General features: G+C 36.5%; 2 protein-coding genes and 1 non-coding gene across 4 annotated transcripts; 1 reads left to right on the forward strand and 2 right to left on the reverse strand.

Annotated features, from left to right (window-relative positions):
• The first annotated feature begins 243 nt into the window (after positions 1-243).
• On the forward strand, positions 244-7,340 carry LOC116000834 (probable purine permease 5). 2 transcript variants are annotated; one of them, XM_031240680.1, is made up of 3 exons: positions 244-539; positions 4,193-4,471; positions 6,027-7,340. In XM_031240680.1, the coding sequence occupies exons 2-3, from the start codon at positions 4,441-4,443 to the stop codon at positions 7,082-7,084; spliced, it is 1,089 nt and encodes a 362-aa protein (XP_031096540.1). In that variant the 5' UTR covers positions 244-539; positions 4,193-4,440; the 3' UTR covers positions 7,085-7,340. The 2 variants fall into 2 exon arrangements, with proteins under 2 accessions (XP_031096540.1, XP_031096539.1); XM_031240679.1 differs by lacking the exon at positions 244-539 and having other exon boundaries at positions 4,129-4,471.
• A 70-nt stretch (positions 7,341-7,410) lies between these two features.
• Positions 7,411-7,483, reverse strand: TRNAE-CUC. The gene has a single exon. It is a non-coding gene; the product is annotated as a tRNA-Glu (tRNA).
• Positions 7,484-10,424: 2,941 nt separating this feature from the next.
• LOC116002988 (eukaryotic translation initiation factor 5A-1/2) lies at positions 10,425-12,960 on the reverse strand. Its single transcript, XM_031243174.1, has 5 exons — positions 12,767-12,960; positions 11,515-11,637; positions 11,349-11,405; positions 10,960-11,034; positions 10,425-10,845 (listed from the first exon to the last, which is right to left on the reverse strand). The coding sequence occupies exons 1-5, from the start codon at positions 12,887-12,889 to the stop codon at positions 10,741-10,743; spliced, it is 483 nt and encodes a 160-aa protein (XP_031099034.1). The 5' UTR covers positions 12,890-12,960; the 3' UTR covers positions 10,425-10,740.
• Between the last annotated feature and the right edge of the window lie 2,497 nt (positions 12,961-15,457).

The raw sequence follows: 15,457 nt of genomic DNA on the forward strand, positions 1-15,457 counted from the left end.
CAATATAATAGGGTGGCATGTGTTTATCCATTCCTTTTTTTTTTCATCCTCCAATCAAATTTGAACACAAGTGAGAATTAAAGTTGGGAGTATGATTTTGAAAGTTAATCTAGTATTTTTGTTTTCCTAATTCATTTACACATTCCACTAACTCCACTACTCCACTTACCAATTTCCTTTGTCTCCCACTTACAAGTCTCACTCGGCATCCTCCATTCTTCCCATAAGCCTATTCATCAATCATTATCTATTCATCTAGAGACTACTGAGGTTTTTTTGAAGACAAAGACTACAAGTTTTGATTGTTCATTTGTTCACCGTCGGCAACAGATCTGAGTATCAGACATGAAGTTTCAGTGCGCGCTGCAGTAGGCACCACAGGCGACGTTTGCAGTAGGCACCGCCGGTGACGTCCGCAGCCAGTCAGCCGTTGTCACCGCCGAAGCCAGCAACCCACCACCACCGCGGACGCCTTCTGTGTTTCTGTAGGCCGCGGCCACCAACCCACCACCACCGGCGAATCCACCATCACCACTAGCGTACCTCCCCTATCTCTCACTCTTTTTTTTTTTTTGGCTAGTTTTTTATTTATTTATTAGTGATTAATATTTTTTTTGAAAGATTTATTTGATCTTAACTATTCATGGTAGTGTTTTGGGAGCACTAACTTATATGGTTGTCTGATTTATATATTCTAACATATATGTGCACTTGGTATTATGTGATTGCTTCCTTGATTTATCAAGTTCTGGCCATCTGGGATAGTGGATGGACTACACCAACTATGATGATATGAAGCTGTTTTAAGTTACAATTATTCCTTTTGCTTTTCTTTGTCATTTTATCTCAGTAACCTTTTTTGAAACTTTTATCTCAGTAACCTCAATTTGATGTGTGGTATATATTGAACTAATTTCTTATGTTTGTGTTAGTCATACGTTGCTTAACATGTGAATTTATGGGGTTCAGGCCGGTTTTTTGATTTGTGTGATAAATAAGTGATGTCCTATCAAAGTACAAATAAACTGCGAATTGAAGAAAAATTGCAAAGAGAAAAATGAAAAAAAATCTAATTTTGAGACAATATAATTACAAATACATATACTAACTATTAGTCCAAGGCTGGACTAGGGGCCCCCAAAATTTTGGGGTCTTGGGCGGTCGCACATCTTGCACGCCCTAAAATCCGGCTCTGATGGGGTTTATACTCTGATGCAATGTTTTCCACTTTTGGTCATATGACTTTAGTGTCTCGTCAATTTAGGTACACGACTTTCATTCCTGACATAAGTAGTGCTTGACTTTGATTTTTTTACCACTTTTAGTCCTTGACTTTGATTTTTTTTTTGAGTTTATTACCAAAATGGTCCCTCGACTATTGTGAAATTACCAATTTGGTCCTCAACAATTTTTCGTGACCAATTAAGTTCCTCGACTTTGAAAAATTTAACCAATTTGGTCCTCCGTTTATTTTTTCGTTAAACATCCGTTAAATCGGGACAAAATTGGTAATTTTGCTATAGTCAAGGGACCAAATTGGTAATTAATTTTTCACTGAAATGGTCTCTTGACTATAACAAAATTACCAATTTGGTCTCCATTTAACGGATGCTTAACGGCAAAATAAACGGAGGACCAAATTAGTTAAATTTTTTAAAGTCGAGGAACTTAATTGGGTACAAAAAATTGTCGAGGACCAAATTAGTAATTTCGCAATAATCGAGGGACCATTTCGGTAATAAACTCACGCACAACGGCTTCAACAAGAACTATATGAATAGCTAAGTAGCGCTAGTCTAAACTAGAAGCCGTTGGTTGTTCTTAATTCTTGGTGGGAATCATCAACTTTATAATGTTTTAATAACGGCTCACGCTTTTTTAATGATATTTTTTATGGTTATGCCGGCGATTGTTGCAGGAGGGTGGATACAATTTATCATTTCTGGGACTCCTAACTCATTTAAAGTAAAATTGCGAGGTGACTTCTGCTTCTGGGGAAGTCCTTCTTCGGAAACCCGATTTCCTCCATAAATTCTCCGATCCAAATGGAACTCTTTTTTTTTTTTTTTTTTTCACTTTTAGTCCTTTCGGTCATGTGAGCGACAACTTTTAATCGAAATTAACAAACTGTTGTGCCATTAAGGGTAAAAGTGTCTTTTGATAAAAGTCTAAATATATTTATAAATAAAATCAGAGAAAAAATAAGAAAAAGAAACGTTATTTGCTTGTTCTACAACTTTTAATCAGATTAAACAAACTATTGTGCCATTAAGGGTAAAATTGTCTTTTGATAAATCCCTAAATACATTAAACGTTATTTACCCTTAATGGCACAACAGTTTGTTGATTTCGATTAAAAGTTGTCGCTCACATGACCGATAGGACTGAAAGTGGAAAAAAAATCAAAGTCAAGGACTAAAAGTGGCAAAAAAATCAAAGTCAAGCACTACTTATGTCAGAAATAAAAGCCGTGTACCTAAATTGACGGAGACACTAAAGTCATAGGACCAAAAGTGAAAAAAACTCAACAATTTTTTATCTTCTAACTTTAAATCTTCTTCACTGCAGGATCCACAAAACTCAAGTCGAAATCGTGGATTTGCATTTATTGTGAAATCTACATCTTATGTTGAATTTACTTTTTTTATGTTTTTGGCTTGTAAGGTTAACAAGTAGTTTGTGTGTATTTTTTTTAATCTTGTTTTTATTAGTTTTATTATAGTTAATGTTGTTTATTTCAATTATTTGGTTATTGTTAATAAACGAGCTTGTTCGCGAACATGATTGTGTTCGCGAACTGGTTTGTTCACGAACAAGTTTTGTTCGTGAACGTGTTCGTGTTCGTTAACGAATGCACGTTCGTGAACGTGCATGTTCGTGAATATGTTCGCGAACGTTAACGAACACTACCACTGCACAATTAACAAACGATCCCGAACAGGATTTTCAAAAATCTTAACAAACGATCCCGAATACGAACACCAGAAAAATCTTAACAAACGAACACGAACAGCCTCTGTTCGTTTATGTTCGGTTCGTTAATAACCCTAATTATACATAAATTACATTTGGCCATTGACTATTCAAATTTTTATAATTATGTGCATGACTTGTATCATATTTAGTCATGTCATTCAATTTTTTGACCAACTATTATTGGAAGTACTCATTCCGAAATAAGTAAATGCATGTAATGTTCCTTCTACAAGTGTTCATTCTGAAAGAAGCAAATACAATCCTACTTTCGGAAGGAGTACTTCCGACAATAGTTGATTGGGTCTTAAATTTATAGACAAAGAAACCCCTCATCATCCTTGATGGAAAGTTAGAAACAAATAGTATTATTCTTTTACGATTTAGATATATATCTTTTATTTCAATTTACAATTTAAAAAAAAAAATGTAGGCCCTGTTTGGTAAACGGTTGTTGGCTGATTGGGTTGGCTGTTTGGGTTAGAATGTATGATTTGTTGATAATATTAGTAGAATGTTATTTGATAAATTGGATGTTAGCTGATAGCTATTTGGTATAATTTCTTTTCTCAAAAAGCTAATTGAAAAGGCTGCTTTGAGTAGCTTTTTGAATTTTAGCATTTTGGAGTTACAAAAAGCTTATTAACCAAACAACTAATAGTGTCAAATAAGCCAAAATAGGTTGATAGGCTGATTATTTACCAAACAGAGCCGTAATCTCGCACATAAAATTACACCTTAGTAATTATCATTTTCAACTTAATATGATTGATTAAAAATGTTAATTTTTGTTGAGTCTAAAAATGTTAAAGATCTTCATGACGTTTATCAATGATATGCACAAGTGATTTCGTTTTTATAGAAAGAGTTACATTACATTAAAAAGATTATTTTCGACATATTTAATAAAAAAATGTTAAAAGTTTTAACTCATAATATTTTATAATTCTGATATAAAAATCATACTCTATACTTGATAATATCTTTTAGATAAAAATAATATGGAGTAAGATATTATAGATGTATATTTAATTTATCTTTTCAACAGAATTAATGTGGTCCAGCCAAGATTGGTTAGGCTCCCCTATTTAGTCATTATTTTATCGAAGTGTATGCTTTCTAATCGATTACGAATCAAAATTAAACCTTATAATATGGATTTGATTCGAACAATATCAAATTTTCCAGCCAGATACTGACACAATTCATTCTTTCAAAGTTGAAACAGTGAATCAATCAGCTAAACAACAGTATTAGTATACAGTAATTCTTGATTTCCAGCCGACAGCCGTACAAGATTCATTTTCTTATTCTCCGTCAGTTGAACAGTGGACAGACAGGACAGTCACGTAATTCTTTCTCATAAATATAATATAGTAAGAAACTCCAGGTTTCCAGTCTCCAGTCTGAACTGCCATTCCACTTCTCAGCTTGGAATTCAGAATTGTTTGCATTTCAGAGTGCTTCATGCAGGAAGCATTGCTCGTTCCGGTTATGGGTTCGTTCAATTTTCCCTAATTCTTTGAATATATACATGTATCTGTGTGTGTTTGTGTCTGTGTATAGTCGGAATTTTTTATTTTAGTTTAATTATACTGAATTATGGCTTTCAAGTTGCATAATTGGATGGGTATGGCGGCTGACAAATTTGGGGTTTTCTCATACCTGATGTTGGATGAGAAATTTCACATCTGACTTCTGAGCACAATTTATTGTTTATTGTTTTGCTTATTAATTTGTTGTATTATGTTTGTTCCCTCCTAGTTTATGGTGTTGACTTATCCATATTTTATGGAGTAGAATTAATCATGGGTTTGTGGGTGTTCATGCCTGTGTGTTTCTTAGGAAAAACAATTATTATGTGTATGTATTTATGTAAATGAGGATTGGAATGGTTGATCATACTGTTCTGTAATCTTTATTGAATTTGGGTACTTCAGAATCTACACAACTAGCATTAACCTTTTAGGCATGGAATGTTTGAATAGTGATGGGTTGATTCCCAAAGGTTGGGGAATTCGTTTAGAGGCTAGTTTAAACTGACAAATCGAAGAGGTCAAGTCTCTTATGGGCGATAGTGAGCTGAATTGAAGCATGTGCTCCATCTCAACTAAAAGCTAAGCTGATAGTTGGATTGCACATTTATGTTTTTGTAGTATATGCTCAACATGCCAAATTGAAGCATGTGCTCCATCTAACTAAAAGCCTAAGCTGATAGTTGGATTGTACATTTATGTTTTTGTATTATATGCTCAAGTGCTCAACAAGTTGTAGATTTGGTGCCTGGCCATGCATCCTGGGTTCAACCGGGGATAAGGGGTTTGTCGTGAGGGAAAGTATATAACTTCCCAGCTTGCTGCTTTGTGATGTGCATTAGGATTTCCATCGAGAATGGGGCAGAATGGTAGGCGTTGTATGAGATGAAATTGCTTTGGAAGACAAAACGGTCTTCTTAGTTTTCCAGAAGCATTTGAGAAATGGGAATATGAAGTGCTAGCACACTTTCTGAAAATATTTTTCTGTTCTTTTCTTTACCCCATCTAGAGTACTAGATTATTAGCACGTGCTTCAACAATGTTTAGTTCTTTCCTTTGCCCCTTCAATCCTTCTCATCTAGTCGTTTTTTTAGTGGGAAGTAATACTAAAGAGGAAACAATGCAATCTGAGTTTTAAGTCTCAACTGCCATAGTCTCCTGGATTCTTAATCGCTGTGCTTCATGAGGTCTATGAAGTGGTTCACTTGTAGTAACAATTCAGCAACCTCTAGTATATTACAGTAATTTTTTGTAAGCTATGCAGCTTGAGTGGTTATTCTCATTTTTATTGGTTTTCGTTACACCATGAAAAAGGGGCACAAATTGAGGTTGATTACCTATCCTTGGCACCTCGCCTTCTAAACTATTTTTAAAACGCCTTCTGAAATCTATATATCAATATCTATAGTCTTTTGCTTGTGAACTATAGATATGATTTATGTATCTTTGTCTTTACCATTTATTGTGCTTTATTCAAGTTTTGATCAGTGATGTTCTGTGATTATTGATTCTCTTTAGAGGAACAAATGGAAGGCTCACCGCCACAATCAATACGGCAAAAGATTTCTGCCTATAGGACCATGGTTTGGGATGCTTATAGAAGCAAGCCAATCTCGCACTGGGTTCTTCTACTCCTAAGTTGTGCAGCAATGCTTATTGCATTCCCCGCTTCTAGCCTCTTGTCTAGAGTTTATTTTGCCAACGGTGGGAAGAGCAAGTGGATAATATCGTGGGTTGCAGTTGCAGGGTGGCCTATGATTGCACTAATCTTAGTTCCTATGTATTTCGTTCTTCGAATATATCCTACTCCACTAGACCTGAAATTAACTGTATGCTATATCGGGTTGGGCTTCTTAAGCTCGGCTGACAACCTCATGTATGCTTACGCCTATGCCTACCTTCCGGCTTCAACTGCTGCTCTTCTAGCATCGACATCATTGGTCTTTTCTGCATTATTTGGATTCCTTCTGGTGAAAAATAAGATCAATGCATCGATCATTAATTCTATTGTGATCATTACTGCTGCTATGGTCATCGTTGCCCTTGATTCTGATTCAGACAGATATTCGTACATCACTGACCATCAATATGCGATGGGCTTTGTGTGGGATATTCTGGGATCGGCTCTTCACGGGCTAATCTTTGCACTATCGGAGTTGGTTTTCGTGAAACTACTAGGCAGAAGGTCCTTCCATGTGGTGTTGGAACAACAAATCATGGTCTCCTTCTTCGCCTTCGTGTTCACAACAATCGGGATGGTCGTGAGCAACGACTTCCAGGGGATGAAATCCGAAGCCAGAACTTTCGTAGGCGGTCAAAGTTCATACTACCAAGTTATCATCTGGGGCATCATAACGTTCCAGGTAGGCGTTCTGGGAGGCACCGCGGTTCTGTTCCTCTCGTCCACCGTGCTGGCTGGCGTCCTCAACGCCATAAGAGTGCCACTCACAAACATTGCAGCTGTCATATTGCTGAGTGACCCCATGAGTGGTTTCAAGATCCTATCTTTGATCATTACCTTTTGGGGATTTGGCTCTTACATATATGGCAGCTACCCTCTGAGGAAAGATTCTTGATCAACTGGTGAGCATTCTTTGTTCATATATACAAATATTGTGGAGTCTCATCTGTTATAGTTTAAGCACGAAATCTCGGGCACAGTAAATGTTGATTCAAGTTATCAATGTTGAAGAAGCTGAAGCTAGAAAAGTGTAGTGCAGATTGCAGAGAAACAAAAATAGATGTACTAGTACTAGTATTATGTGCTTGTGTAATCTGGATACAAAATGAAATATATGTTTATGTTTATATAAGCGCAGTGAATATCAAAGATGATTGTTTCATGTTTCACTTTTACAACAAAAATGAGAAGTTTTTTTTTTGGTGTCTTGGGGGAAAAAACTTCCGTTGCCGGGAATCGAACCCGGGTCTTTCGGGTGAGAGCCGAATATCCTAACCAACTAGACTACAACGGATTTGATGCTAAGAATGTTCATGAAATAATATTATACGTTGATTTCATTTGGATCGTAGGTGCAAGCATAGTGAATGAATAGTATCTTACCCGTTCCATACTCATTTAATATATTTTAAACTATATACATGCGCACATGGCCATTTCAATAAAAATACAATAGTTATACCATGGACCATAACAATTTGCATATTAAATGTTCACAATTCAAATTATGAATATTCAGTATATAAATTATAAACATTTAGTATGTAAATTGTGTATTTTGGACTCGAATTCACCTTGCAAGGTTGACCCAAGTTCACAGAATAATTGCCATAAAAATAAGGGTCGTATGCGATATTTCAATTTAGGTCCTCTTTCAATTAATTCTTATACATAAATAATAGTTGTAATATATATATATATATATATATATAAATTTGTTCAAATGTGGTCGCGCCTTCCCGTGCGGTTGGTGCGGTTCGCACCACTCAATATTACAAAATGCACCACTCAATGTTAGAATACGCACCACAATGAAAATACACAAAAACATCATAAAACACACCACACATCCAAAATAATGCATCATAACTCTCTTGCCCTAATGGTGCATTTACTAACACTATGTGATGTATATTTGCATACCTAGTGGTGTGTTTTTTGGTGATGCGTACCTAATGATGTATATTTGTGTGGTGCATTTTCTAACATTGAGTGGTGTATATTAGTATAACACAGAAGAGCGATACATTGACAGACTAACACTAACACTGCCTTTACCCAAAACAGAGGTGGATGAACCATCTACTAAGGTAACCGTAGTACCATATTTAAAGGAATAATATTTTAAAAAAAATACTGAGATTACCTGACATATGATCACTAGCTCCCGAATCAATGACCCACTGTCAGATGAGGAGGAAACACAAGCAATAGAATTACATGATTGGACAAAGGCGGCTAAGGGAGATGACAAAGCCTCTAGATTAGTTGGAGGTTGCGAGGAAGACATCCTTTCAATTGATTAAACATAGTCATCTCTTCATCAGTCATCATGACCATATTTCTTTCTTGTTTAGAGACAGAGTTAGCAAACATTTGTGGTCGAAGTGGCTTCAAGCATTGGTTTTGTAGATAACTAAGTTTTCCATAGTTGTAACAAAGCATCTTTCCTCCTCGACCTCTTCCGCGCCCTCTAGCCACCGCGTCCTCTAAATCGGCTTCCTCGACCATTGACACTCTAATCACTATTATCTCCCTATGATAAAAAGACATGTTTCTCAAACATACCATCAGTATTAGGATTACATGATGCATTTTGAACCATAGCGGAGACTTGGTCTATTGACTTCAACTCCTTATTCTCGAACAATTGAGATTTCAAAACACCATACTCCTTATCCAACCCAGAAATCCAACTAAAGTCATGCAACTAATTATATTGTTTTTTCATTTTATCCACATCATTCGTAATTGGCATAGTAGTACAGAATGCCTCATTCACATTTTTTGAAGTCATAATAGTAGTCCCCTGATGTCTCACCCTTTTTGAGATGGACAATGAGTCGATGAACATCCTGAGACAAATGATACAACTTTCTCAAATTGTTTGCCCCGCTAAACCATTTATTTACTAATTCCCGTACCTCATTCACAGTTTTACAATATTGCATAAATAAAATTATTTTTCTATCAATACAGTTTATTATACGTGATAACAAGGCTTTAACGTCTTTCTTCCATTCTTGGGCTTCAATAGGTTCTACTAGACATGTTTCAGTTAAATGTCTGTCTTTACCCATACCTCGCAAGTTAATCTCAACTAAAAACTTCCATTCTCCAAAATTTGATTCATCTGGTGCCAACAACACATCAATCAATTTAGATGGGGTTGACACCACACTAATGGTCCTTACCTTCTGCCATAGTATTCTGATTAAACAACAAAAATCGCTACAATACCTTACTACACCACCACTTCAGACCTACTTGGCTTATCGAGATGAGCCCACCGATACTAGACTCAACCAAAAAAGTTAACAGAATAATGCACACGTAGCAATGCGTGGAAACTCTAATGACTACTCTGCTTCACGCCCAGTACCCACTCACCTCGGTCTCGCTCTAATACCGGATGAAATACGAGTATGTAGTACAATTTGATAGAGTGTATAAAGCTGATGAACTACAACCTATATAAGAAGCCTTTGGCCCTGTTTGGTAAATAATCAGCCTATCAACCAATTTTAGCTTATTTGATCACTATTAGTTGTTTGGTTAATAAGATTTTTGTAACTCTAAAATGCTAAAATTCAAAAGGCTACTCAAAGCAGCCTTTTCAATTAGCTTTTTGAGAAAAGAAATTATACCAAACAGCTATCAGCTAACAGGTAATCTATCAAACAACTGTCTACAATCAGCTAATATTATCAACAAATCATACCTTCTAACCCAAATAGCCAACCCAATCAGCTAACAACCATTTACCAAACAGGGCCTTTATATATACATTCTAACAGCAAAACTCAACCATTCATTTGAATTTCAAAATGAGTAGTTGATAGCTTATTCCTAACAAGCTTCTAACAAGAATCAAATTTGATACATTTGACATTTTTGTATTAGTTCTGTTATAATGTATCATGTATATCTCATAGTATTATAGTAGTTCAAGTATATATATTTATGTATATTTAAGAAAAAAAGCCAACCATATCAATTGACACCATGTCTTTTGCACCAAATATATCCATGTGCTTTTGAATTTATACCGAATATTGTCCCAATTTTGTCCCCACAATACTCAGTATAGGCGCAAAAAACAAACATTGTAGTGCATGTCAATAAGCATCTTAAAATTTTCCTTAAATATAATATAAGAACAATTATAATCTGATGAGCATAAAAGGCACAAGACCTATTCTAAATAGGACTTGTACAACCATCACATGAGAGAGAAAAACCACAAGGAGATTCTTTCATAATGCCATTTTCTTCAAAAGGAAAGGAATCAATAATCATGCACATAAGATTGAATTTAGCTGCAACAGTTAAGCACAGAAATAAAACAGAACCAAAAAGGGTAAAATCTCAATCCACTGCGGCTGCAGATCCTTCACTACAAGGATTGCCAGCACTTTTGTCTAAAGTCCAACAAACAAGGTTCAAGCTCACTGTCTCGCTAAACTTTCGATGGAAAATAATGGTTCTGCGAACAAGGTTCCCTTATGAAGCTTTCGCTATAGCAAGATAGGGGGTTGGAAACCATGCGACTTAACTAGTTTTACCAATGTCCTTCACCGCACAGATCTGCTCTTCTCCCATTGCAGACATAACAGTCAAAATAAGATCCTTTCCTTCATCAAATCCACCTCTAATCTGTGCACAAGCAGATGCCAATCATCAATTGCACTTACAAGCAACAAGCAAACACTGATACATATGAGAAAATCAGTTTTAGTTTACTATTCCTGTTTTGTTACAATCAGTTACCTGGCCAAGCAGAGCTTCATCGGTGGGAAGCCTCAGGTCATCTTTGGTGTTCCCGTTTTCGGTAAGAAGAGACACCTAAAACAATGCAGCGTTCCCACATTTGTAAGTCTGAGCTCAAAGTACTAGAAGAAAATAATAGAAAAAGCTATCCCGTTCCAAACTTAAAAGGGGAAAGAATGAAAAATTGCCATTGGCATTAGTTACGAGATTTAGATTCAATGTAGTATTTATGTTGAGAGGAATGGTAGTGAGTTAGAAAAAAGGTCATCAACCCTTATCGACTTCCAAATTAGGATATGCCCTACATTATGACCCATAGATTTCCCATTTTGTTAATAAAACCAGTCTTATTTAAAATTTTCAGATATGAATTTGAGTAGGCAACTTACAAAACCATCTTCCGAGATGTCAATCAGCTGGTAGTCAGTGCGATTAACATGAGGAACCTGATGAAAAAGAATAGGCATACAAGACAAATCAATCTTTAAGCATAAACTATACAATATACAAAAGCAAAAACGAATGAAAATTAGAAAAAGGCAAAGATTGAATTACATCACAATTGTGAGAGGAAGGAACAATATCTTCAAGCTTCTTCCCATTGAAAATATCAATTGCCACAAAGTGACACTTAGCATGCCCATGCTTGCCAGTTTTTGAAGTGGAGACCTCAACAACCTATTCACAAAAATGTCAAAATCCTCTTTTACAGAACCAGGCAACCCACGGCAGAAAAGTAGATCAATAAATTAAGGAGCTACAGTTTTCCAAGTTACCCAAAAACAAAACAGTGAAACCTATAATAGATTTTTTATTAAGAAAAAATAACAGCTTGGGCTAGAGCAATATTAAAGTGTCTTCAAGCTTTGAATATCAAAATTTCTCCATCATTCACATCTTTGATTAGAAAATGATAGTTAAGCAGAAGAAGAATGCTTCATTTAAGAATGTCAACTAAAGGAAGTAATGTCTGTCAAAATTAAGGACCAACATTGCTAGTTGGCAACTCCAGAGCCTGAGAAATTCATTACAATAACACACAATTTTTAACTAAAAAAGTAAACTTTAATATTGAAAGACATTGATTTGACACATCTGGGCTAACAACATTCACTGTCAAGTATAGCCTTCATCAAAAAAGCATGCTTGCACAAGTTTTTTTTACCTGAATGTGAAACACCACTTTTCACTAAATATAAGTCTTTGCCATAGTGGTCAAATCTAAAATACAATGCATCCAACATGACAGATCATTCTTGAAAGTAGGTTCAAGAAGAGTGTTATGTGAGGGGCTAAGAACCAAAGTTGATTTATTATAAATAACTAACTGTTATAATTCCTGTTATAATTCCATTAATATAAAATTTTGCCCACAAAAGGCAAAATCCTTCACTCCAGGGCCCTACACCACAGTCCAACAGGACAGGATTGTGGAGGGATAAATCATGGTGACTAACCCCTCCATTCCAAAAACATCACTATGTACCAAAAGCAATTACTAATACTCAAAATTGAAGTGCTAAACTACCATGGAATCGAGACTATTCCAGTCCCGATCATGAGATAATCCAACAAAAATTCTACTTTCAACCTCCATTACAATAAAACGATCGGTTTACTCACAGATAGATTATACACTTAAAAACATGCGCACAGACAAATCATATACATCGAGATCTGGAATTTAGACACAGACCCATTTAAAATCGAGAGCAGAAACACACAAAAACCCTCCAATCAGGAGGGGGATATGCATCTATCACAGTGAATATGCATATCTACAGAAAGATGTAAAGAAGAAGAAGACCTTGCAAGGGCGGGATTTGATGACTATGTAGCCATTCTTCCGGATGGTACCAGCTTGCTGCGGATAGGTCTTGGATGCCCCTGCATCTGCCTTCGACTCGAAATGGTGCTCCTCGTCCGACATGGCCGATAGGCGATAGCTTTCTCTCTCTACTCTCTGTCACCCTTTCTATAGAAGTTTGGAGAAAGAAAAGGACTGCTTTGAGATAATGACTACAACAAAATTATAAAATAATAGTAAATAAATAATGAACTAATTCCACAAAGATCCTCTAACTATACTGGTTTTCTAAATTTAACTATCGTCTTTTAATATATGACGCTTGACTATTAAAATATTTCCACCATTGGTCCTTCCGTCACGCTAGCGTTAGTTAGACGTCAAATTAAAGGGTAAATTCGTCTTTTCACAGTCTACTGAGGAAGAAGACAATCAAACTATGAGAAGACAAATGTACCACTTAATTTAACGTCTAACTAACGCTGGGGTGACGGAAGGACCAATGATGAAAAGATTTTAACAGTAAAGTGTTACATTTGTCCAAATTAAAAGACGATGACTTAATTTGAATAATCATTATAATCAGAGGACCTTTGATGAAATTAACTCAATAAATAGTAATAATAAAAGTTTGACAACTTCTACAGTTCTACGTTATGTCTGTCATATTACTCCTACTAGGTATTATGTGATTCAATTCTCATTCCGAATGATCAATTCACGATTCTGAAAAATGATAAATCAAAATTGAAGAATTTTCTTTAAAAATAGTTCATATTCAATAATTATTTTTATTTTTGTTTTTCATTCTAAACTTTGAGTTGCAGAAATATTTGGACGTTGAAACCAAACTATGAAGCAATATAATTAAAGTGATGTGATATAAGAACCATAACAACCATAATAAAAAGTGGATAAGCATAGAGATATTCAAAGTGAAACTTATTTTGTTGGGTGACGTGAATTTATTATTTAAGAGTGTGAATTAGATAAATTTCACTCGTATGAATAGCTTGCAAATACTATGATAAAGGGAAGTGAATCTTTTTTCATTTTCCTTTGAGAGATTTGTATCTTCATTTTGCTAACTTATAAGGGCATCTAAAATTCTTCTCCGATTATATATACCCTTACTTTATTTTCACTATATTTTTTTCCTTTTGACATGGCATCATTTGAATAGTTTAATTTTTTTTAAATTAGTAGTTGATTAACATATTCATGGTATTTTCAAAAAAAAAAAAACATATTCATGGTCAATGATTAGAAACTACATTGCGACCGAACTATGCGTCTGAGCGGAACCATCCGAGGCCTGGAATTCATCAGAGTTGATGAACTCTTGATTTTGAAGATGGTCCGCAAGTTGCGCCAGGGTTACCGTCGCGGTGGAGACAGTTAGCGCGCTCTCCATTGAGCGATATTCTGGCCGGAGACCACGCAGCGCATACAGAAGCTGCTCATCGGGAGAGAGGGGTCTGCCAGCGAGAGATAGGGCTTCGACGATCATTTGAGCCCGACCAAGATATTCAGCCGGCGAAAGGGGACCCTGCCGCAAAGTTTGAAATTGGCCTAGCAGGCTCAGGCACCGGGAGCGCGACGACGATGCAAGAGCGGCGGAGATGGCATCCCAGACCTCCCGGGCGGTGTTCCTGCCGACGACGAGGTACATGACCTCGTCGGTGAGCGACGAGATCAACAGTGACAGTACTGACTGGTCTTGTTGAATCCAGATTGGATATGCCGGATTAGGTGGTGGTGGTGACGGCGGCTGTGTTGTTGGAGCAGGGAGTGTCGCCCGCGGGCATGGATTCGATCCATCGAGGAAGCCAAGGAGGCCTTGCCCGCGGAGAAACGGCACCAGCTGGGTTCGCCAGTGCAGGTAATTGCGTGTGGTGAGTTTGACCGACACATAGTGATGTGCGGCGGTGAGGGAAGGTGGTGGTACCGGCGGGTGAGAAGCAGCGACGGTGATGGCACCATCGGAGGGGGCTGCGTCCATGGTTTGTGATCGGAAAACCGAGGGAGAGAGGTGATCGGGATTGGTTGATGAAAATACGGTCACCTATCGCGTCTGATACCAGATTAGAGAATTGATCTGAATTATCCAACGATTACAAGAGAGAGAGAGAGTCCTTATAGTACAGGCTACTGATGACTCTCCTACTCTATAGGCTAGACTATTAGACTAAGCTACGGCCACTTAAAGTAATAACATACAATAACAAATAATAAAGTGTAATTAAATGTAACATGACTCACATAGGTGATTCAACTTCAAAAAGCTCTAATTAGGCACTCAAATTTGTTACTCTGTATTTTGGAACAATCAAACCCTCTAACCTATTTGTGTTACAAATCAACTAGAGTTCCGGCTAACTCCAGCGAACCTCCGGCGAATATCCAACCAAATTTCGGTAAGTGAAGTCAAAATATCAACACCGACTACGTTGCTTTCTGCCAGAGCCTTCTCCGACAGTGGAGATGGCTGGACACGAATATTCAAACCCCGAACTCATAACCTTGTGCATGAAATTAGCAATGATACCAGATTAAAGAATGTGCTATGTTTCAATTAAAAATATAAACTGATAACCGGGTTGCACATAATATATTTATATAATACATATATACTCAACAGTCAACACGTACACCTCTAAATCGATAAGGTGAGCATTAGTCAACATAATG

Source organism: Ipomoea triloba, chromosome 13 (genome assembly GCF_003576645.1).
Source record: "Ipomoea triloba cultivar NCNSP0323 chromosome 13, ASM357664v1".
NCBI lineage: Eukaryota > Viridiplantae > Streptophyta > Magnoliopsida > Solanales > Convolvulaceae > Ipomoea > Ipomoea triloba.

Excerpts from the sequence above, each read along its gene's own strand:
- LOC116002988 (XM_031243174.1), bottom strand. The coding sequence starts at position 12,889 with ATGTCGGACGAGGAGCACCATTTCGAGTCGAAGGCAGATGCAGGGGCA. Across the intron at positions 11,638-12,766 it reads TCAAATCCCGCCCTTGCAAG|GTTGTTGAGGTCTCCACTTC; the intron begins GTCTTCTTCTTC and ends TTTTGTGAATAG. Across the intron at positions 10,846-10,959 it reads ATGAAGCTCTGCTTGGCCAG|ATTAGAGGTGGATTTGATGA; the intron begins GTAACTGATTGT and ends GCTTGTGCACAG.
- LOC116000834 (XM_031240680.1), top strand. The coding sequence starts at position 4,441 with ATGCAGGAAGCATTGCTCGTTCCGGTTATGG. Across the intron at positions 4,472-6,026 it reads ATTGCTCGTTCCGGTTATGG|AGGAACAAATGGAAGGCTCA; the intron begins GTTCGTTCAATT and ends GATTCTCTTTAG.